We start from the raw sequence: 23928 nt of genomic DNA on the forward strand, positions 1-23928 counted from the left end.
TCTACAGCTGAATGGGGATACTAAATTTGAAATGCTATCACTTTAGAGATGTTCTACACATGCCCCTGCCCCCGGCTGCTTTAAAGGGATTATAATCACATTTTCCTTTTTTCTTTTGTGTGGTGTGTGAAAACCCCCACAAACAACAGGGGAAAATGATTGACAGTCTTGGAAAAACAATGAAACCCTACAAAATGCTGCCAGGCATGTAGAGCAAACTGAAACAACAGGAAACTAGCAGTTATTTTTAGGCAACATATGTTGTAATAGGAGCCAAAAAGATTCTGACAGATGTGTGATTTTTGAACGTAGAAGATGCTAACCCCATCACGGATGATATTCTACTTCTTGATGAGAGGTTGGGTTTAAATGCTGCTTCTCACTTCCCATGGCTAGTGTGGTCCACTGGGCGTTCAGAGCATCAGAAGGTGATGCAGCCTCCACAAAGGCTTTATTTGGAAGAAGTAGCAATCTTCAGCATAGGAGCTGTATCCATGCATAGGAACTGTAGGGCAGAGTTCGACAACTAAAGCAATGTAGGACTCACTGTCTCTGAGGACACCACCCATTCAAAGTGGCCCTTATGCTTCTCATGGACCATAAAGTATTTGTAAACAACCATCAAAGGGATTTAATCAAACAGAACCTGGTGTTGATCACCTGGGCCAGCAGAGAGGGTCTGTAGTAGCTGCAGGGTCTCTTTGGGCTGTACCAGGGCCAACGGGAATGGTGGAGTGCTAAGGTGGCTGGGGGCACCCCCTGTCAGAGCCAGTCTGGAAAGCTCAGTATTGTATCCCATCACCAGCGGCTCTCCTGCTGTTGTACCTGGCACCGGGGGGCTGCTGCAGGGTCCATTCAGAGCACTCTGTCTCTGGGATCTGATCTGGGTGACCCTCCTTATCTGAAGAAGGCAGAAGAGAGACTGGGGCCTGAGCTGCAGCTCTGCAGCTTAGGAATTTTGTTATGCAGGTACCAACCTGGTATCCTCGTGCGAAGAAAACTTCAGAAACCCAGCTTCAGGGTATGCATTCTCAGCTCAACCCCATCTGAGCTGTCTTAGCTTAAAAACAACAAATTAGAAATTCAGACAGATGGGACCCCCTCTACAAATGTATGCTATTTTGTCTCCCAAGAGGATTTTGGCAAGTTATTTAAAGCTGTGCATTCCTACTATTATCTCTGTCTGGTCTTTGAGGCACTACTCAAGCCAAACTCATTAGAGGTTTGTGTTTCAGCATGGGAAATGCAGACTTGGCTTTTTGCATTTTTAGCGGGCAACATCATCAGCAGACAGCAATGAACAGGTGAAAAGCTTTGTTTAGGTCAAGAATTCACTGCCTAGCCCATCTAATAGGCTATAAGCATGTGATGACTACTTTTGAGTGTGTGTGTGTGTATGGGAAATCCCTGCAGCTCCTCTAATGCAATAGCACCCAGCACTATTGCTTGGTACGTGGCTGCCTCCTGGAGTTGACTTTCAGAGATCTGCCAGTTGCATTTTATGCTGTGAAGTTCTCATGTAATGCTGCAGGCATCTTGTAGGAGTGATTGCCTCTGCATGGGTATCTGCAGCTGCTAGAAAACCTATATGCAAAATGCAGCAAATACAAGAAAACCAAGTACTGGATTCAAAAAGGAGGTTTGTGGGTGAGTAATGTTTCTAATCTATCCCAGGAAGCAGGGCAGGAACTTGATGATCCCAGCTACAGCCTCACCCTTTAAACAAGAATTCAGTTCTCAGCTGCCCTGAGAGCTGCACAGTTGCTTGCGCCTGCAGCAGGGTAAGTGGGGACAAAGCCACCAAAGAACAGGGACACTAGAGACCCAGTTTGTGTTAACTGATGGCCTGCAGCTTATCACAGGGACAAAACAGGCCCTTTTGATCATGCTGCTGAGGCTATTCTGGGAGATGCTGTTCTGGCTACTGCTGAGCTGGAGTACGAGCTTACTGTCTTTGGCTACCCTTCTCCCATCCCTCACGGTAGGTGGTGCTCTGCCAATGTAACTGCACACAGTCACTCCTTAACCTAGTTCTGTCAGAGGGAGGCAGGTTAGGTTAAGTACTTTTTTATATGGGGAAAGTAGCCTCAAGGCCAGGTTCTCTTGCTCAACTTCTATTACAGTAATAGCTTGTGACATTCATACTGTGCTCTGCTCAAGTGTGTGTGATCAGCTCCTGATTGGACTTAATGCCTCTATAAATAAAAGAAACACAGAACAAAAAGCATGAGATCTCATAAGCAAAGAGTCCCTCAGAAACCCGGCTGGTTCCTGGAAGAGTTAACTCATTTAGAAACCTTTTAGTGTGCTGTATTGATTACATGGATGTGTGCAGAGCAGCTGTGGATATTGCAGTAACAAGCTCAGGCAGTTTATCACTGCATCAGTTATTTTACTGGTACAAAAAGGAGCTTTAATTGGGCTAATGATGATGGGCTCAATCTTATGGTGGAGCTATCTGGCTATCGCAAAACTATCTCTCAGTGAGCTCATCTGTTTTGTAAGGAAGAAGCTCGTAATCTCATAGGATGGAAGATGTGCTGTCTATTTATAGTCCCTGATTTAGTTTGTAAGGAATATCATGACTTCACAAGTACAGTGGCACTAATCTCCCTGGTAAAGCATTTATTCTAATCTAAAGGGAGCTGTTTGCTACAGAGCCAGCCACGCACTTAAAAGGGCCATTGAACAAATTTGCAGCTCTGGCTCTCTTTTGCCTGCAAAAGCAGCAGGTGAATTGGTGTGTCCTGACTGCAGACTGCTCTCTCAGAATGAGACACTGAGCTGGAAAAGACAATATTCCTACCCAAAAGGGCTGTAACTAGCTGAGATGAATGTAGGCAACAGCATAGGAGCATATGAGAACGTGCTGCAGCCAGCTGGCTCCTGGAGTTCTGCAAGTGGGAGTTTAATATTTGTCAGTTAAAAAGCAGTCTGCTGTTATTACGCCAAGGACAGTGAGAGAGTTTATTTCTTGGGCATTTTCTACCCTATTCCAAACTAGCTAGTCGGGGGTAGCTTTTAGTACTAAGATGTATGTGTTTGCTTTTGGCACCTGCTCCCAGGGGGTGAAAATACTTTTCTGGTTATGCATGTAGAGACCACTGAGGACCATGCGGCTAGCTGCAGTCCACCTCCAAGAGATCCAACATGCTCGCAACTGAGCCAAATGGAGAATGAGTTAATCGGAAAGCAAGGATGGAGTGGAGCAAGGGTGCAGTCTTCAGGGCTGAGAGGAGCAGCAAACCAGCAGAGATCACTGCTGAGATGGAGGAAGGGTATTGTGGACGTGAGACCTGCTTGTACTGGAGTTTTGTCAGGAGTTTCACAGGCGCTCAAGTCTTCAGCAGGATATGGAGCCAACTCCATAGGACAGGTTGTGGGTGCAGGGACCAGTACCAGGGCTGTGAGGGCTCTGAAAGAGGGAGTGTGAGCTCACAGGGCCTGCCCTGCCACTCTCTGCCTGGCTCCTGGTTTCTTGCATTGCAGCTGCAGTATCCCTCAGCTCTCAGTAAGCTCCTGGGCTGCAGCTGTACCTGAAGGGATAGTGCAGCCCTGGGTCTGCACCCATTTTTTCTCCATGGAATCTGCAGGAACACTGTGGAGCAGTGTTCCTCCCTCCCTTTCAGCCTGGTCTACTGAGGCCTTCCCCTTCTGGTTGTGGGCTCTGTGATTCATCAGAGACAGGCAGATTTACACACAGGTTTTTACAAGGTATGCACAGGGTAAACTAGGACCACATCGGTTGAAAAGGCCAGATGTAATAGTGTTCCTTTAACTCATAATCCTTCATGTAATGTCACACTTAGTTGTCATGGAAACTATGGCATCACTAAGACTTAGAGCTCTTGATCCAGCTAAACACTTGAGCATTTGCTTTTGATATAAAGAAGGTGCTTAAATGCCAATTATTTCTGTGGCACTGCTTGTACATCTAGAGCAAAACCTACACTTTTGTTTTTTTCCTATGTGAGAGTGATGTGGCCCAGTAAAATCTTCTGGTTGCTTTAGTAAAACCACAGCAGTGCGCACATTTCAAAATCAGAACCATGACAAGTACAGCAATGGGCTGAAGAGAGTCCAAACAGAAGATTTTTAAGAGACATTGGAAACTGAATGCTTGATAAGGTCCCATCAATGTCTCTGCTTCTGCAACCTGAAAAAGCACTGTAACAATGCTTTTCATAATGCCTTCAAGTAGTTGGGACACCGGATATCTTTTAATTTTATTGATTGTATAAAGCGAATATTTGTAATGACTCTAGAAATAGAGATGTCTGATCATAATTTCAGTCCAACACAAGCATTCATGCTTTCAAATTAAATAACTATTTTAACGTAGCTGCTTCCACAGCATTTTATATTCTTCTTTAAGACTCAGACCCTGTCTTTGTTGCCTGGATCATGCTACAAACCAAGCTCTCAAGGTGGTACTTCAGTGACTAAATGTTACCCTTCAGAGACAGCCTCACCAGAGCTTGCTGGGCTTGGGCAGGCTTCTGCTGGAACTCAGTGGGCTGCTTATCACGATTGGACAGGTGGTTTAGTCTTTGTATTCCCAGTTTATAGTTCGTATTTGTTGGTCCCATGAGCTGTTGCTATTGCTCTGGCTGGCCTACTTAGTTAATAAAGTAGTGGAAAGTATGAATTCAGCAACACCAGGTCCATTAAAAGTTAATGCTTTTGATGAATTTCAGTGGTTGATAACTGGACCTACCCTCAACTGTAACAGCTGTTCTAGAAAGTTATACACTTGTGTCTAGTTTGTGTTTGTGCCAAGGAGACATGTTCTGCAGATCTTCAATAGAGGAAGGTGGTATTAACACTGAATTCAGTGCATTTATGATGCTTTCTGCCAGCAGAAAAACAGTGAGACCCCAAAGGCAGGAACTTTTGTGGAAGTGAAGGCAGGTGGTTAATAAATGCGGCCGAGTCACAATTCTCTTTCAATTTAGAGAACGCATGTGGACAAATCTTGCTGCTGCTGCTTCCGGAGCTCCACTGGCTGGTAAATGACTGTGTTTCTAAAAGCTCGTCTTGGAAAAAGTTAAAACCTTGTGAATGGAAAAAGGGTTTGAAAACGTTGCTGGCTAATCTCCTTGCCTGGAGAGAGAGGTATAAGGTAGAAGCCTTTGTAGAACCACAAAGATAAATCAAGGAGTGCGTGGTTGATTTTACTGATTCTAGAGTACAGGACAGAGAGAATTTGATCTGTGAACACATTTTATTAAACAGCATGATTGATATGAAGAATGAATGAGAATTTATGGTCGGCTGTTTTCACCAACAGCCACACAGAGAGCGGCAGTTTCCCAGATTACTTGTTTGGGTTCATATTGCTGTATAAATTCATTTAAGTCCATGCTAGCTATATGAAGATGAGAATGAGACAGGGGAAAGGGGGAGTAAAGCCCTTCTCTCTTTTGTACTTAAACAGCTCATGCTGAGTTTTTATGTGGCTCATCTGAGTCTAGGAAATCGCGCTGTTTCACTGTGTTCCCTGCAGCCCATTTTAGGCAATGAATAAAATCGGATTTACTGTCCTGAAAACAATAGCAGCGCACAAAAAAGGCGCCACTGCCTCTTTTATCGACATCCATTCTTTTGCCTTGCGGGCTGTCCACATTACAGAGGCTTTTCTCTCCCCTCAGGCACACAAACCGTGGAAACCCTCCAGCCCCGGTGAGTCTGTACGCGCTTCTCCCCTGCCAGTGCGGGACCAAAGTCCCAAAGCCGCTTTGCGCTGCTCTCCCTGCAGCAGAACCGCTCGGCACTAGGGGGTGGTGTGTGCCCACTGAAGGACCTGCCAGAGCCCCTCGCTGAGCCCAGCCTTGCCACGGCTCTCGGTGCTGCCGGGAGCGCAGGAGAAGTTAAAACTGGGTTAGCAAAGAGGCAAGACTTTGCTCTTTGAAACATCTGGGCCAGAGGAGGTTTCTAAGCAGTCTCGAATCAGGCTTTCTTTCCTACAGCTCACCTTATGCAGCTTACCTTGCAACCATGAAATAAAAGCCTTTTTCCCTTGCCCTTCCCCATTGTGCATTCCTTGGGCCACCCTTGTCTGCCTGTTGGTGGCCACACTTGGCAGGCCTTCAGCACTACAGCATCAGTTCTTCAGGGGTTTCTGGAGTTTCTTACGTCACGGTGGCAGGAAGCTTTGGGCCAACATTCAGGTTATGTTCTCTTCTTCCTGGTTTAATTTCGTCTTTCTTGCTTAAATCCTCATATCCCCATTGATATCCTCTGAATATCATTGCTAAATAATCCCTCTCCCTGTATTTAGTGCTTGCAGCCTGCAGGTGTTGGGAGCCAGAACACAAATGAAGGGGTGTGCAACTACCTGTACTCTTGGTTATATGATACAAATACCGTGCTAATGTAGGGAGGGAATGATAAAGATCCTTTAACTGATTCCCCCCAGCCATGTTCCTCCCCTCATGTCCCTGTAGGAATCTAGTGTATCCCTATTTAAACTATCCTTTAGTTAAAGTGTTTATATGAGACTGGTTCTTCAAGCCAGATAAATAGCATATTACCATACTCTGCATTCTTGTAGGTGTCACACAGATGCAGTGTTGTTCGGAGGTGCTCTGTGCTAAAGTGAGTGCAAGCCAGGTCTAGGATTGGAGGGTTGTTGTTTATTACCATTTCTGGATTTTATTCGGCTCTTGGAATGATTCCCTTGTCCTCATTGTTATTCAAAATGACTGTCATCTGGTAATGTCATCAGTGATCGTCTCTTCTAGATCACTGTCAAAGTCTTGATCTCAGCTCTTAACACAGCACTACCATGATGCGATTTAAACACTCTAAGTACCTTTCCCTGCTCAGTAGTTTGCTATTTCTTATTCCTTGTTCACAATTCTTAAGCCAGTCCCCAAGTTATGTGGGTATTGTTGTGTCAGGAGAGATGAGAATTAATGTTATATTCGGACTTTTGCGATTCAGTCTTTCAAATATTTGTTTAAAGCCAAGTATGTTGATTCTGCAACTTGCCTTTTACTCACTGATGTTGTAAATCTGTAAGAGGTTCCCTTTTTTATAGACTCCAGGGCAAATATAACTGCTTGTGGGTCTGTTACCCTTCATTTGTTTCAGTGGCTTTTTGTGCTTAGAATCTGTTTCTAATGGGAAAAGAATCAGATTTACAGAATGGTGGTTGCTGGCATCATTCTTTTCTGAGGTTTGGTCTCATATTTGATTCTCCAAGACTGTTGCTTTCTGTGGCTCGTTCTTAGGCAACTCTGCTTCTTCAAGTCATCTTTATAATGGAAAAAATTGGACTTGTTTTCTCTCCTTCTGCTGCCCATAAGGATACATGGGTTGGTTTTCCAGATGTATTTCACCACTTTTTTTTTCCAGTGCTCTGTATCTACCAAACTTGATTTTGTGTGTTAGATATTTAAAAGTTACTGGATGCAGAGTATGGTAAAAAGCCAAATCCAGTACCAGAGTTTGGTAGATCTTGCCCTGTGCCTATGGGCTCCTGTGGTCTCCAAATCAGAGAATGATTGAAACGCACTGATTTTCCTCACCAGTATTTTCGTTCCTGTGAGCACAATGTGACCTTGGTAAAGCACAGCCTGTCCTGTTGTGGTAATAGGGAGAAAAAAGTGCTTATGATATGTACTAGGGAGCAACTGAAGATCTGAGGTGAACTGATCCCCATAAAACTTTTAGCATCAGCTCAAATGGATGTGCCACCTTTGGTGCTGCTTCTGCAGGGACTGTGTGTCCTGAGCCTCCTTCCTCCCCTCTGCTGCGTGTCCCCTGTGAGCTATCTCAGCACAGAGGGATGGATGACACCCCAAGTACGCGCTGTGATAGCTCCGGTGCTGCTTTGCCTGCTCCCCTTGGGCAAGGAGGGTGTTAGGGTAGGATGCAACATGGCTAGACATAGTGCAATTGTGACTTAGAGCCTACAAGGCTGTAAACAGGGCCTCTGTAGAACTGGTCCCAGACTTGAGGTGTCTTTCCTCTTCTCAGACACCTGGATTCTGTTGACAACGGCATAAACATGACAAATCTCAGCACTGACTCCAGCTCCTTGTATAACTTTGATAAAGTCTCCTCCAGGTCTGGGTCAGGAATTAAGTTACTGCAATGCTAGATCATGATCGGAGTCTAGGACTGTCTATACACCCAGTTCAGCAATAACACTGCCTCTCAATGTATCTGAAATATCTCACCTATAAAATGGGGCTGCATCCTGTGCCTGTTTTGGCGTGATACTGGTAGGGCTAGTGTTTGTGCAGCACTTGAGCCAGTCTGTTGAGGGTTTGAACAGGGAGTATTGCCCAAAATCAAAACCTACCTACAAAAAGCAGTAAGAGTAGATGAGAAGCCCTGGCTGGTGTGGTTGCTGAGATGTGTTTGTTTTGTGTTTTGCAGGCTGAGTGATGCAGGGATGTCTGGCTGTGCTTGCAGAATCTGAAACAATAACTGTGAGCTGCTCAGTTCATCTCAGTGCTTGCCGGCTCAGATGCCCTGTGCTGGTATTTTAAGTACGGACCAAGTTAACTATTCCACTGCCTGTCAAAGTAAGAAAATAGTAAGGAGATGAAGGAGCTGTGTATTCAGCTGTGATTAAGATTGCATCTCAGCACTGTGAGTACTTGACCTAGGGATCTATTTCCCTGCCTCCCCCTCCAGCCAGAAATCTATTTAGCAGGACTGAGCCTGGCATCTGACCTCTGCTCCTGTATATCCCTTTTAAGCTTCTTTGATGGCAAGGGAAGATAAGCTTGCTGAGCCCTATAAGGCTTACTCTATGGATCCCAAGGAATGACCAGCAGGTCGAAGGAGGTGATCCTGCCCCTCTACTCTGCTCTCGTGAGACCTCACCTGGAGCATTGTGTGCAGTTCTGGTGTCCTCAACATAAAAAGGACATGGAACTGCTGGAACAAGTCCAGAGGAGGGCCATGAGGATGATCAGGGGACTGGAGCACCTCCCGTATGAAGACAGGCTGAGGAAGTTGGGGCTGTTCAGCCTGGAGAAGAGAAGGCTGCGTGGGGACCTAATAGCAGCCTTCCAGTACCTGAAGGGGGCCTATAGGGATGCTGGGGAGGGACTCTTCGTCAGGGACTGTGGTGACAGGACAAGGGGTAACGGGTTAAAACTTAAACGGGGGAAGTTTAATTTGGATATAAGGAAGAAATTCTTTCCTGTTAGGGTGGTGAGACACTGGAATCGGTTGCCCAGAGAGGTTGTGAGTGCTCCATCCCTGGCAGTGTTCAAGGCCAGGTTGGACAAAGCCTTGGGTGGGATGGTTTAGTGTGAGATGTCCCTGTCCATTCCAGGGGGGTTGGAACTAAATGATCTTGAGGTCCTTTCCAGCCCTAACTATTCTATGATTCTATGAAATCCTAGGGAGTCCAAGGAAGGTGTGTTACCATGTTCTGAACGGTGTTGCATGCAGCTACCACTTCCCCCATCCAGCTTGATTTGAAAAAATAGCATCAGATTTTCCTTTATTCTGTACCTTGTTCTGTTATTTTATTAAAATCACGCCTCAGATTTGGCTGCATGGCTCCCTCTTGCTTTCATAGATGTGCTTTTCATGTGTCTTTAAGAAGCTATATGAGCCATAAAGCAGAACACTAGGCATATTCCCTCCCTCTGCATTTTAAATATGCACAAGGAGTTTGGTTTCTGATGTGTTTGCACAGTGCATTCTAATCCCCATCTGCAGCACTGCAAGACTGTGATTAACATGGCTTTGCTTTCCTTTCCTGTGGCACCTTTCTGCTAATGAATTAATTCCCACAACTTTCATATGGAACAAAAACCTACTGTTAACCTCACTTTGCAGACATATTCAGCTTTTGACTGTTCTGAAATGTACACTGTCCAATAACATATATAAAAATAGCCAGAACTACAAATCCACAAGCAAAATCAAATCTTCACTGAAAGGTTATTGCTTTTTCCTGTATAGGATTGCAAACACTTCAGTGGCTGAGCAAAATCACACTAAAGAAGGGATGTATTTGACTCAGATGCTGGTAGGCACAGGGGTGGACTTGAAAGAATTGTAACTAGAAACTGCTCTTTGCCCATCCTGGGTAAAGCCATGCTTATTATTATTATTATTTATTTATTTATTTACTTTTTAGTGTTAAACTCATGGCCATAGTGTTTGAGTAGACACCTCCTTGACCCCTGTCCCTGAATGTCTGGGCAATAGGATCACTGTCTGTCCAAAGCAGCTCTGGGATATGTTTGTTCTGAAATGCCATTCCTTAACTGTTAAAGCCTTTAAAAGTAAACTAAGTGAGGGACTAAGCAATCCCATGTCCAGTGCATGCCATGCTGCTTGAAGCTGCATTGTCTAGCCATTTCATCAGCTTTTGTGCACTGATGTATGGCTTTCCTAAAATGCTTTGAAAGTGACTTCATTATGGAAGCAATGACTTTGATGCTGTGAGCTTAGAAGTTGATGTGGAAGCCTGTCTTTGGTGAGCAGGACTGCTTGGGTTGTATCTCAGAGAAGCAGGATCCTCTTGAGTCTTTCTGCCTTTGCCCAAGGCTTTAGGTAAGTTTCCTGCCTTATCCTTCTCTTCATGGGTATCAGGTGCTATTTGTCTTTTCTAGTCTGAGTTTGTGTTGCTACCTGTGGAAAAAGGTTTAAGTGTCTGTTCTACCTCAGGATCAGCTATTATCAAACTGCATCATCTATCACTAAAAGTAATTTACACTTCCTCCCATCTCATTAATCTTATCCCTTTTGCTTTCTCCTTCTGCTGAGGTTCAGGATTACAAAAGCTCTAGGGCCTTCCTTAATTCTAAAATCATAGTTGCTTCTTTGGTGCCTGCCATTTCCCTCAGGAAAATGATGTCAGAATTAAAGAGAAGGACCCTTTCTAAGGGCTAGGCTGCAAAGGAGAGAAGTGAGGTCAAAAACCAAACCCGTAAACTTCTCAGAGAAACAGATCAGTCCTCTGCTAGGCACAAACACTTGACTGAAAGTACCAGGAGATTCACTCAGTGGTAGAGCTGGGAATACAGCAGACATGGAAAGGGCATTCACAGGAAGAAAAGGACTAATATAAACTGAAATTCATCTGTGCTCTGGAACGTCATTTCTTTAAACTCCAAACAAGCCTTACTATCATCAAAGCCCATCTATCCTATGTCTTTGTTCATTTCCTTCTTAGTGGCTCATCCTGAGCTCATCTGTCCTTCGAGTCCCTTCACCCCTTGCTGCTGGCTTTCTGTCTCACCAGGAACATGGCTAGCTGGAGACAGGACTGGCAGTAAATGCTAATTGGAAGGAAAATTTTGGTCTTAATTGTTTGCCTCCTTTTTTTCCTGACAGTTTTACCCCCAAAAGCAATGAGGAACCTGCTGGGTGTTTTCTGAGAGTTTCAGTTAAGTTACAAAACTTGTTATATTTCAATGAAAGGGAGGGGAAAAGAAACAGAGAAGGTTATGAAGGTCTGTTATCTTCATAACAGAGAGGTTTGGCCAAAGTTCAGATCCGTGGAAGAGGAAATCTAGCTATATGGTAGAGGAAGGTTCCCATGATGTTGAAGATGTACATGCAGGAAGAAAAGTAGAAAAAGAAATGCTGCTAACATGCAATATAGATCAAGGGAACTCAAAAGCATCTGTAATGACTGGAATCTGGTACAGTGCTCCTGAGGGTCTTTACCAGGATTCATTTCCTTTATTACCCAGATATGTCAAGTCTTCCCATGTGCATTTGTTTTGGTCTTGGGAGACTGCGGATTTCCTGAGTCATCTTGAGACCAACATGAGATTCATGTCAAAGCCCCATAGCAAGTCCCTGAAGGAAGAAACAGGAATGAGTCAGACATGACAAGCTACTCTTTACACCTCTGAAGCAGCCTCTGTATTCCAGGGAGTGAGGCAGGCCAATGTGTTCTTAAGGTCTTATCACAGAAATGAACTCACAGCTTGCACAATGCGTACTAAACACAGAGAAGTGAGACAATTTAGAGGAGTGGTGGCTGTGCAGCTGCATGTTGCTTCTTGAAGCCTGCAATAAAAAGGCGTACTGAAGGAGCTGGGAACAGTTCTAGACCAGACTTAAGCACAATATGGCTTGCAGGACACACTTGGCCAATGAAGCAATTAGTTTGGCCTCCTAGGTGGTCAGGAGACACCATGATGTTGGGATCGCTGGGTGCATGAGAGAAGTTCTCGTGCATTCAACAAGCTGGCCAGCTAACGCAGGCAAGGTGTCCCCAGCCAGCACACATGCACTTATCAGGTGCCAAAAAATGGGGTGTCACAGTCAACAGGGAGCCAAAGGAAAGGGAAGACGGATGAGAATGAGAAGACAAGGAGGATGGGAGACCAGAGACGGGGATAGTGGCAGTTCTGGTAAGATATGACAAATGGTGCAGTTTGAACTTGCTCAGCCTACCCACCTATCTACTGCAGAGAGGCGTTCTAGGCCAAAATCCTGTTGTGTGAGGGAGATAGGGCTGAGTCACCAAATTCATTCCCCTGCTGTTTCATGCATCACATCATGTAACGCCTGACGAAGTCTGATTTGTTTAGTTTTGTCTCTGGTGTTCCCATAGAAAGGCTCTTGTGGGCCCTCCCTTTCTAAAAAGATTAGTTATAATTTTCTGCTGTTAATTTGTAGCCATTTTGCCCTTATATCTTCCTTTGTCCCTGAAAGGTCTTGACCCTGCCTGTTGATGCATCGATAGACAAGCCATATCCACTGTCTTCACTTTGCAGGCCACACAGTCTGAGCCAACATGCAGCTCAGCCCTTCTAGGAAAGGTGAGCTGCACACACTGTATAATTGGAGTCTTTCAAATGATACCTGAAAAAACCAGATCTTTCACCTCCGTGGGCTTTCTGGTATCTTTCATTCAGAGTATTTAACTACTGCCAACCCTTCCTGGCTTTTGTAGCTAAGTGTGTTCTTTGCAGCTCTCTGTGATGGAAAGATAGGAGATTTCAAGCCCACGAATCAGTAAGACTGACTCCATATGCTTGGAGTTGGGCATGTGCATAACTGTGTTTCTGGATCAAGATTAGAGTTCTCACCACTTGGCAAGATTCAGCTTGTGCTTTGTGAAGTGCTGCCAATTTCTCTGGAATTAAAGATTTATATAAAATATCAATGTTGAAAAAAAAATCAATTCTCTGTTCCAGGTTTGTGCATGTGCATGTGTGTAATGCATTAATTAAGAGCTGGTTGGGAAACAAGAAACTGCAACTGGTATCACAGTGCTCTCTTTATGCCATGTGAGAGCTGATCCTTGTTCCCAAAGAGCTGTCAGCTGTCTACAGGCAAAACTAAGACGGAAAGGGACAAATGAAGGTGCAGAGAGGATTTTTCTAGTGTCAGGAAGTGACAGAAACAGAGGCAGCGCCTCTTGCTCCCTGAATGTAGCGAGTGTTCACTTTGCTTTCCTGCTTTGCAGTGCTTTTTCTGGGGGTAAAATGCTCAATTACAGAGGAGCTGAAATGCAACACTAACACATTTTTTGGCCTCTGTGTTGCTGTTTTCCAGCCTGCCGCGATGGACACCAGGTTTTACTTGTATCGATCCGTCCGGAATGTGGGGCAGGCGTTGCTGGTTTGTGTTGGCAGCCCTCGAGGAGGGCCGGCAGGACTCCGGCGTGGCAAGTGCGAACCCAAGCTCCAGGTTTTGCTCGGCACGATCTAACAGCGCGGTGGGGCAGGAGCACCGCGGGGCTGAGCAGCGGCAGAGGAGGAGGAGGAGGAGGGGGAACACCGCGGGGAAGCGGGCGCTGCTGTCCGGCCCCCGGGGAGCCGGTGCCCGGGCAGGGGCCGGGGCAGGCGGGGTGGCGGCGGCGCTGACCAAGGGCGGAGCGGGGCGGAGCGAGGGGCTGGCCCGGGGCGGCCCCGCTGCCAGTGTGCCGAGAGGAGGGCGGGGCGGCGGCGGGCCTGGGCCAGCCCTCCGGGGAGGAAGGGGAAGGGACGGGGGTGCGGGCCGCGCTGTTGCCCTTTTAAGCGAGCGAGTGGGTGCCGGAGGCCGGTACAAAGGGAGCTGCCGCCGCGCTCGCCCTCTCCCCTCCGTCTGGGGCTGCCCCGGCACCCCCGCCCTCTCCCTCCCCGCCATCTTCCGCCCCGCAGGCGCGGCCGGGGCCAGGGTCGGGCCGGGCTGAGGCGGAGGGAAGCGGCGGCAGAGCGGGCGAGGCGGCGCAGGCCCGGGCCCGGAGATGAGGCCAGGATGTCGGTGTCAGGGCTCAAGGCCGAGCTGAAGTTCCTCGAGTCCATCTTCGACAAGGACCACGAGCGCTTCCGCATCGTCTCCTGGAAGCTGGACGAGCTCCACTGCCAGTTCGTGCTTCTGCCGCCGCCGCCGGGCTCCGGCCCGCAGCCGCCGCCGCCGCTCACCATCCACTGCAACATCACGGTGCGGGGCCGGGGCACGGCCCGCCCTCGCCATTGTCTGCGGGGCGCGGGGAGGGGGCGCAGCCCCGCCACGGGGTGACTCAGCACCGGGGGGGCCGCGGCCTCCGCCCGCCGCGGGACCGGGGGGGGGCTGCCGGGGGGCCTGGGCCCGCCTCCCCCCGGGGCTCCGGGCCTCCTCCGCACCGCGGCCCGCACAGAAGTTAGGGAGCGGGCACTCGGCCTCTCCGCCCCGCCGAGGCACGGCCCCGCGGCCCTTCGCGGGGGGCTCTCCGGCGGAGGCGCCGACCGGAACAAAGGGCTGCCGGGCCCGGGGCAGAGAGGAGAGAGCCCCCGGAGCAAGGGAAGGGCGCCGGGGCGAGCAGAGGGGCTGTCCCTGCCCTCCCCCGTCCCTGCGGTGTCCCGGAGGGGCACGGGGCCCGTTTCCTCTCTGCCCCGAGCGGGGGGAGCCCGGGCGGCAGGCGGAGGGCGAGCGCTTTACTGAGTGCGCCACACGGCCGCGGCCTGGAGCCGGGCGGCCCGCCTGACCCGGGCGGGGAAACGCTGCTCGGGCGGGCCCGCAGGCGACCGGGCCTCCCCACCCCACCGGTCAGGCTCCGCGAGCGGTGGCGGGGGGGACGGGAAACTTCTCTGCTGCCGTCGTGAGGGGACGAAGCGGTGCCCTTAGTCCTGTGAACAGTTGCTGCGTTATGGTGCTGGCTTTTAAACTTGAGCTTTGAGCAGCCTCGGTGAGGCTGGGGGACTGCTGCCTGGAGGGTGCTTTTGTTTCTGCCTCCCCCTTAAATTCGTCGGGGTCTGTTTGTTTTGCATGAGTGGAAGGGAAGCAGATTGACGTTCAGTGGTGTGTGCTACGGTAGAAATCCTCTGTGTTTAGGAAAGTTTAGGGCCTAAACTTCCCAAAGGATTTGATTATATCGGGGTCTGTGACTCATGTTCAGGAAAGTGCTGGAGGTTCCTTTTGATCGGACTGGTTTTAGTTCTGAGTGCATTTAAAAGCTTTACCAAGGTTCAGCTGGAGAGTAGAGTATTGAAAGACTTCAGCCGACTGAAAATAGGGTTACTACGTCTGGGTTTGAAGGAGGTAAGCTCTAGAGCTTTTTTGTCTTTTGCCTAAAAAAGGTTAAAAGCTTCAAATGGTGTGGAGGTAGAACCATGCATGTAAGTACTGAAAGATGAAAGCGTGCATGCAAACCAAGCACATCTAATAGTCTTGATTGGAACTTTGCTTGCCTTAAAGTAACTTTATTAAGTTAGAGTTGTTAAGAGGATCTTTCAAGTTTCACAGATACTTGTCCTGAGAGGTCAGTTCTGGGACATGGTCATGGGGCAGGTGCTTGTTTTGTTGGACACTTGTACATAGTTGTAAGATGCTTTCTATGGTAAAATAAGTGAGATGTTTTGGTGTTCTTGTTTTTAGAATGACCTATCAGGTGATGGATTGTGCGACTTCCTTTAGATACTTTTTATTCAGTAGAGGGTGTTTAATCTCAGAGAAGTCGGTTGTTTCTTTCCACAATGTCATCTGTTTCATCAGTCTTTCTCTAAAGAGTAAAATTGAAGGTCTAATGGTTGGGCACCTCAGTTGCCAGTTGAATTTGGTGGGTTATTCCTAATTCATCAAGTGACAGCTAACAGGGAAGCCAGTAGCAACACTGTGAGGTGTCTCATGCCTTGGATTTGTGCTATGGTGTACATCTGCAGCTGAGGCTGCTTCTGTTGTAGCCACTTTTGGTAGTGATTCTTTCTTAACTTGCAAAGAAATATGCTCATTTTCTTACAGGCCTTTGCATAAGGTGTGTCTGAGCAAACAAGAAAGAGGCTTAGGTCACTCTTGGCATTTTTATGTCTTTAATGAGGGAACAGTGTCTGCAATCTGCTATTACAGTCACTTGCCCTGAAGGTCAAGGGGTCTTTCACATGCCATTACAATTGTGGCGTATGAACTTGCAAAAACAACAGGAAAAGAGAGGTTTCAAACGTTAGGGCAGAGACTTCTGCTTTGAAGAAAGGCTGTGTCCCAGCTTCTTGAAGTTTCTGTTTCATAGGTGTTTGCAAGCAGCCTGGTGCTTTCCAGTGTTGACTAATTCTTGGCCCTTTGAGGTAGGTGGCTGTTTTCCCCATCTGTTAAAAATAAATGGGAGAGGGCAACCTGAGATACCGAGGTGGCTCTCGTGAAACAAGTGGGCAGCAGATGACAGAGCCAAGAAGAGAAAGCTGACCTCTGGACTTGTGTCCTAGTTTTTTTGACACAAGTGTTAGAACTCTGAAGTGTGACAAAAGTGATTTTCCTCGCACAGACACACGCTGAATTGAGTCTCTTGGCCTCAGTTCTTTCTTGTTTCTAGTTTTTTCTGTAGGTACAGTTAAGCAGAAAAACATAAGTCTTGCTTACTGTGCTTCACTGGATCTGCAGGTACTGTAGGAACTAGAACTTGAAATGGCAGTAGGAGCATGCAAAAGCTGGTAAGGCTGTTAGCAACAACTGTAAAGTTGTTGGTAAATACATATTCTTGGAGAGACTCACTGTTTGCATCAGAAGCTGCTATCTCAGTGCTCTTTATTTACAGTGCAAATATGTAACTTTAGCTGTCTGCTTCTCCTAACCAGGAGCAATACTGATCAAACCAGGATGTTCCCCTTACTCAACAAAAGTTTACAGATCGTGTGTCTGGATGCTCAAGAATCCCATTAAGGAGAACTGTAAGCACAAAGCTCAAGAATCACTTTTCTTTGTGGTTCTGTTTAAGTACCTCAGTATTTAACTGGAATGAAAGCTGTCTAGCAGTGTGTACAGCTGCTGAAGTTAGTGGATTGAGCAAAACCTGCTGTGGAAGGGAGCTTCCAATAGCACCTGCCCCAAATCTGAAAAGAGACCCTGTAACTAAGCTGTTCCAATCTTCACAATGCATCTCTTTCTTTTCTCCAGTCTAGAGAGAGGAGGCAGAGGAAAAAGGAAGCATTATCCTGGAGAGATGAGGGAGAATGTCTGCTTAGGAACTGCATGGATCTCCACAGGTTTCCCAGTCTAAATTCCACAGTTTGATTAGAAGTCTGCCCTGGAATTTCTCACTGAGATGACTCTTCTGTTTCATGAAGCGACAGACGAACTTTGTCTAAGTCTGTACTTCATTATTTCTGGTAGTGACCCATATTGGAACTTTAATGGTTAATCAGATTAATTTAAAAGAGGCACTTTAGGGTGGAGTCATACCTGTCAGAAATACTGCTGCTTATTCCTGAGAACTGTCTAATTATTGAACTTGTTCAGGCTGTGTACGTTCACATTCCCGTCCTGTTATGCCAACAGCAGTGTCTCTGTTCTGAAGTTTTGTTTCTGGTTTTCTCAGGTGTTCATTTAACAGCAGCATTCCAATTAATCAGGTTCAATAAAAGCATCCATTACAAAGTATACATATCAATCCTGTTCTGCATGTTTTTTGAAACAGTATCAAAATAGTGGCTTTAGAGGAGTGTGTGTGTTGATTGTGACTTTAGGTGTCTTTCAATGCAATCTGTAGTTTGGGTTGGTACCTTATCAGACTTATGTCATAGTATTCCAAAGGGTGTATTAGAATGATTCAACCTTATCCTTGTTAGTACAAGAAAAAGGAGTGACTTGCACTGCTGTGAAACGTCTTATGTTTTTATATAATCTCATCAGAGGGAAACTGGATATTAATATCTCCACCCATACACAAAAAGGTACCATTGAAACTCTGTGTCCTCAAGTAGCACTTGCAGGTAGAATGGGGTTTGTGCTAGCTCTGGGTGGGAGCTGAATTTGTCTGAGACAGATGCTGGGCTCTGATGTGCAGTGATAGCCTTCACATATTAACAATTCAGTTCAGGTGGTAGGGCTGGCTCCAGTACTCTCTTGCTTCTCTGCTGGAATAAAGTATCTTGTGCTTTGACTGAAAAATAGCCTGCTGCTAAATCAGAGTTAGAAGCTGCTGTGAAAGGCTTGAAAAGGTTGCTGTCTACAGATAACTGCAATTGATGGGAGATGTCTTTATTTTCCTTTCTAAACCAGAATGGATGAGGAAGCTTTTGATATGTTGGGTATATGCAGAATGTTTGAGTGCATTAGAATATGCAGTAGTTCTTCAAAGACGTAAGATTTTAAAGCTAAACACAGTCCTAGCTAATGCCTAGATGACTGATAACCTTTTGAACAGCCTGTTTATTTGTACACAAACTAACCACACAAGGAATGAGGCATTCAGTTCCGATCGCTAGACATTCTCTAGTAGATGTTGAGACTTTTGTCTTGTGGCAGATGGATGCCAGGACTAAATAAAAGCGTACATGGCTTTATCTTGATCATATGTGCTTTTCTAACTAGATTTAGGGGTACTTGGTGCTTTACAAAAAGGCATGTGAGTTAACTGTTATCAAATGCAACTTATGCAATAGAAATTGAGAAGTTTAGTCTTGTTTAACAAATCGTAATTAAGCAAACAAATACTAAAAGAGTGAGGATTTTAACTTCTTTTGTATGCCAAGACTGCAATCGGAAAAAGAATATTGCAAAAAGGAGTAGGAGGAGTATTTTGTGTCCGGAAGACACACGGCTTTATTTTGACCCCACAGCTTAGCTGTGCTCTGTGAAAGGCTGTATCCAGTACTTGAGGACGTTGCAGGTTGTCGTTCTGTCTCTCTGTAATGTATGAAGTGCTCCTAAAGCATCCTAGACAGCCACAGTGATGGACTTAAAGTATAAATGCTGGCTTATGTTGAGGTTTTAAGGTACAGGAAATTGCGCTTACTTCAAATGGGTTACTGGAGTGAGTTAACGATACGGTAATTTCTGAACTGGGACTTTTGTGGTCCTCAAAAGAGCTCTCCCTGCACTTTGATAATTAAAAGAAGTTCTTATTAAAAGTATTCTTTTTACTCATCATGCTTCCTCATGGTAACTGTTCAGGAGTTTTTTTTTTTCAGAAGACTGAAAGATACCTGGTAATTTTTGTGTATTTCTGAATATTCCCTAGTTGGTAAGAGTTAGAGTAGGGCTACGTTGTAACAGGAGTTGGAGTGTGTGGGATAGTTGCCTTTGATTTGTGTTGGCAACGATACTTACTTTGTGTCAAAACTAGAGTAGCTGTAGTTGGCCATACCCCGGACCTTTCTCTTGCTACAAGAAGCAAGAGCATGTGCTGCTACTCTTGATTTTCATCTGCCATGGGAGCATGCTAAGATTTAGATTTTTCTGTCCAAACTTTTCATCAATGAAATGAGAAAAATCAGGGAGTGGTGTGGAAAGTGAATTTTATTCTTGAAAATAGGGTGGCACTTCCCAGTTCAGCATGGCAATCTGTCTGCAATGGGACTCTTAACATCAGAATTTACCAATGGAGTTGATCAAGTGTGTTTCCCAAAAAGAGTAACTTCATTCTGTCAGACTTAGACTAGAATGTATCTGTAGGTGTGTGTTCTGTCTTATGGCAGGGGATACTGTGTATTGATGATGTGCTGATATCCTCAGTGTGAGTGCAGAATTACAGTTGTTTTGAAGAACAGAGTATGATTGTCTCCTGTGCACTCTAATACTGCTGTTGCTCACAGACCAGCAAAGGCTATGTGCCTTGTGTGGTGGCCAGAATTGTCTTTCCTGGATTAAGGACCTGGCTGGCATGTAAAATTCTTTACTGTGTTAGTGTTAATCTGGATCACTTCCCAGTCTGGCTGACTGTGTGGCTGCACAAACAGCTGTCCTGCCACAACAGAGGGCACAGGGGTGAGGGAAGTGCTGGGGAAGACTGCTGAAGCCAGCATTCCCGACAGAGGAGAGCTGCTTGCCAAGCTGCTGAGTCCTTAGCCACGCTTGGGATAGCTGAACAGTAGAATACTCAAGCTGGTGTCAGTCTGGTGGGCCTATAGCAGGGTCTGGTTGGTGACAGTGCCTGCTTAAATGGAGAGCTGGACCAGACTAACTGGAAAGAGTTTGCTTGTAAAATGAAATCCATTGCAGGAGAATGGAAGATACAAAGCTAGAGGCAGTTCTTTGAACGGTGTTTTTAACAAAGAGAGGGGGCAAAACTTCTGGATAGCAACAAATATTTGTTGAAGCTGACTAACAGAAATAGCTACTAATAGCCTCTGTGTGGACTGCTGTTAGGTGCTGTCAGGTTGTTTGCCTGTATGTACTTTTGGAAAGTTACAGCACCCTGAATTCCTGGCTGAAGTTGATGTTTATTTCCTTTATTATTTTTTTTTTCCCCTTGAGACTGTGAATGGTAATACACTGCTTAAGAGACAGGATAGTTGATGATAGTGTGCATTCCACTGTATTTCTTCAGCTGCAGGCTTTATAGGAGAAACTGAAATGACCTTTCACCAGCTCATAGAAGACAACTGAAAACTTAAAGGGCTGATTATAGTAAGGAGAGGTTGTTTAACATTTAGATCTTATACATGCATGCCAGTATCCATATTAGCTTCACTTGTGCTGATCAGAATAGTTCTCGGTTGATCTTTGCTGGAAGCAAGCGTACCGGTTAGCATAAGTCTTCTGATTTGTTTCCAGCTGTAATCTTTAAGTGTGATATTAAAATAATGCCCTTACATGTTTTGTTTCTTTTTGTTATCTCATGCATATGAGACATCCTGGTGTATTCAGCACTGTAGTGCGTGTGTGAGTTCTTGAGATGTACAAATCTCTCTAATGTTTTAACCCCTGTGAGAGAAAGAGTCCAATGCTGCTGCACGTCTTGCAAGAGCTTCTTCAGTGTGTATGGAGAAAGGCAGAAACCTAAACTCTAATTGAACCTGCACAGTGGCATTAGAAGCAAATTAAAGTGCTCCTGTGCAGTGGTGCCCAAGATACCGCAGGCTTGCTTGGAGTTTTGGAGTAGGGAATAACTGGGGTAAGAGTGCGGTATCCAAGTGATTTAATGGTAAACATTGGTTGAACTCTGTGGTACTGAAATTGTGTGGGGGACAAAGTTCCATCTAAATGGCTCTAATCTGAAGGCCAGTGACTGAGCAGTGGTCAGAGCAGCTGTTTTGGTGTTGCTGTGAGGGAATGTGGTGTCCAGTGTCAGCAGTAGAGCAGCAGGACCTCTGCTAGCATGGGTGAGAATGAAACATCCCTGTGTCTGCAGATGTGTCTGGAGGACAGCAAATTTCTAAAGGCAAGAGATGGAAAAGAGGAAACGTGTTCTCAGGGGGCAGGGCACAGTGCCTCTGGAAGGGGACACTTTGGAAGTGGTAAAGATGTGAATTCCTGAAGGTTAAGAGAATGGAGAGGAGGATGGGGAAGACTGGAGTTCTGGGTGACAGCAGAAGTGACATCAGACTTTGTATCAGCCGAAGTGACATCAGACTGTGAGTATCTAAGTGATAGAGGCAAGAGCAGGTCTGTTAGGAAACCTTATATTTTTTGAGTTAAGTCAGGGAAGGAGTGAGATGTTACAACACCTTAGTTCTAGCCACCTTAGAAGCCTTTTCTTGCTACTCTGGCTTTGTGACACTAATGCTAATACCTTTTCTGAATGTGCTTGTTTGTGTAGTTGCAGAAGTAGGTACTCAGTAACTCCTGATGATTAGGAAGAGTTGATAATTTCTTTCACGTAACCAGATTTCCTTTGGGAATCTGAGCACATAAGATTCTGTGCTACTGGTAGAGAGTGAGTGTTGGAGAATCAGATTTGCAAAATACCTTTCTCTGTAGCACATGTGTCTAGCTGCTTGTGAGGTGAACCATTGCCAGCATGAGTGCGTGTACAGTGCACACACTGAGGAAGAGCTTGTGGCTGAGGGCTCTGCAGCAACCATCCTCTGACAACTGTAATATGAGAGTCCTGGCACACCGTGGGGTTTTGTGTGTGAGGAACAAAACAGGTTGTTGTGAGGTGCTATGGTGAAAATCTGGATTCCAGTCTTGGCTCTACAACCTTCTTCCTGATAAGCAAGTCAGCCTTCAGCAATGCTGTGTTCTTTGCCCGATATTCAGTGTGGATGGTCTGTAACTTTATTGTTGCTGTTGCTAGTGTTGGCAAAGGAATGTTCCTTAGCTCACTTGGCTGGTTTGGCCCTCAACAACAGTTTTAATTTTCAGAGACTACACGCTGCTTCTGAACATCTGTCACTTGCTATGCTGTTGGCTAAATCATGCTTCGCATTAACAGAAGAGTTGTGTTTGAGTCACGGCGTGTTAGAATTTGGTGGATTTTACACTGGGTCCGTACAGAAGTGTTTAGAGTGTTTCTCTTTTCTGTGAATTTCTTGGAGTGGTTACATGGCATGCTGCATCATGGTGGTGACCTGGAGAATAAAATGATCAATAATTATAATAACTATAATATAAAAGATCAATAACTTTGCTTCTATCAGAAAAGTGCCTTATTTGCTTTTATGCTCAAAGTTTGTATTTCAAGTCTCTGTACTTTTGTTATACTGGACAACAAGCTGTCTGTGGCCTTTTGTTTGGAGTGCATCATGTTGTGGCAACCAAGAGTGTGATAAACCTGTTTTTCCAAAGGTTATGTGCAGTTTCAAATACTGGAATCAGCATGGATACTGTGCTACGCTTACCTCGTTCCCTGGAGAGTGTGTGGGAGACGGAAGCCATGACCCTGTTAGTTGTGTTGGTTTACTGTGTCCTGAAGGTATTCAGTTCTGCAGTGATGAGTGTATTAGCAGAACCTACCTGCAGCAGGATTATGGGATTCTTTCACCTGCCTTCTGCAAAGCTGCAAGATGATTAAGCTCTTGCAAGCTCCAGGGGTCTGACCAAAGCATGCTGCTCCACCTGGGATGGTCTTGTATAGGCTGTGGCTGTCAAAACAGTCATGGAACTTGAGGGTAGAATTGCAGTAATTTTCTGTGTTTGAGAAACACGTGTATTTTAGTCAGTGGAACTTGGTGCCTCACCAAATAAAGGCATGGGTTGTAAAAAGTACTCTTGTTTAATTGAGACAGACTTTGACTTCAGGAGGAGTGTAAGAAAATGAAAGCTAATACAAGCTTGCTTTTTGTGGTCTCTGTTTAGGTGAGTTCTGGTAAATAAAAGATGTCCTTCTGTTTATGTGCATTGAGTAAGTTAAAAGTATGTTGCATGCGATCTTAAAATTGAAAAGGAAAAGCAATTTGAAGTTTTCCTCTTGTTCAGTAGAGATGGGTAAAGTTCACTTTGCTTTCTTCTTACCTCCAGTATTAAATTGAATTGTTAAGCCCTCCCCCACTGCATACACTTTTCTTGTCTTTTTAGGAGCCTGGGTCTCTGAACTCCTGTATTCCTATAGAAATGACAAATCTTTTATATGTAAAAGTGCAAATTTTCACTTGAACTTGGAAATGAAATGTTAGAATGTTATAGTGTGTTCAGTAACTCGGTGTGTACAATAGAGAAAATGGTGATGTCTTGATGTTTGAAAATGCATATTTAAGTTTTAGTAACTTGAGTAACTTTTTTCAGGAAGCTGTAAGTAGCAGTGGTTTATGGATGTCAAGCTCAACTTTAGCTCTAAGAATATCTTCTCAAATCCTGATATTTTTGTTAATATTAATTCTAGGGCTATTTTTCCCTCTAAAGGCAGTTGACACAGCTGAAAAATTCACAAGT

The 23928-nt window shown here is 45.5% G+C and overlaps 1 protein-coding gene and 1 long non-coding RNA gene across 4 annotated transcripts in view; both read left to right on the forward strand.

The window, feature by feature from the left end:
- Positions 1-11316: 11316 nt before the first annotated feature.
- Positions 11317-13627, forward strand: LOC136018664 (uncharacterized). The gene is made up of 3 exons (XR_010614522.1): positions 11317-11368; positions 12652-12758; positions 13498-13627. It is a non-coding gene; the product is annotated as an uncharacterized LOC136018664 (long non-coding RNA).
- Positions 13628-13899: 272 nt separating this feature from the next.
- Positions 13900-23928, forward strand: part of UBE2Q2 (ubiquitin conjugating enzyme E2 Q2) — a 48856-nt gene continuing 38827 nt past the window's right edge. The window contains exon 1 of one of the 3 annotated variants that reach the window (XM_065688052.1): positions 13900-14367. In XM_065688052.1, the coding sequence (XP_065544124.1) occupies positions 14182-14367 (186 nt within the window). In that variant the 5' untranslated portion in view covers positions 13900-14181. The remainder of the gene's footprint in view (positions 14368-23928) is intronic. The other 2 variants (XM_065688050.1, XM_065688051.1) reach the window with 2 other exon arrangements.

The sequence above is a fragment of the Lathamus discolor genome, chromosome 8 (assembly GCF_037157495.1).
Source record: "Lathamus discolor isolate bLatDis1 chromosome 8, bLatDis1.hap1, whole genome shotgun sequence".
Classification (NCBI taxonomy): domain Eukaryota; kingdom Metazoa; phylum Chordata; class Aves; order Psittaciformes; family Psittacidae; genus Lathamus; species Lathamus discolor.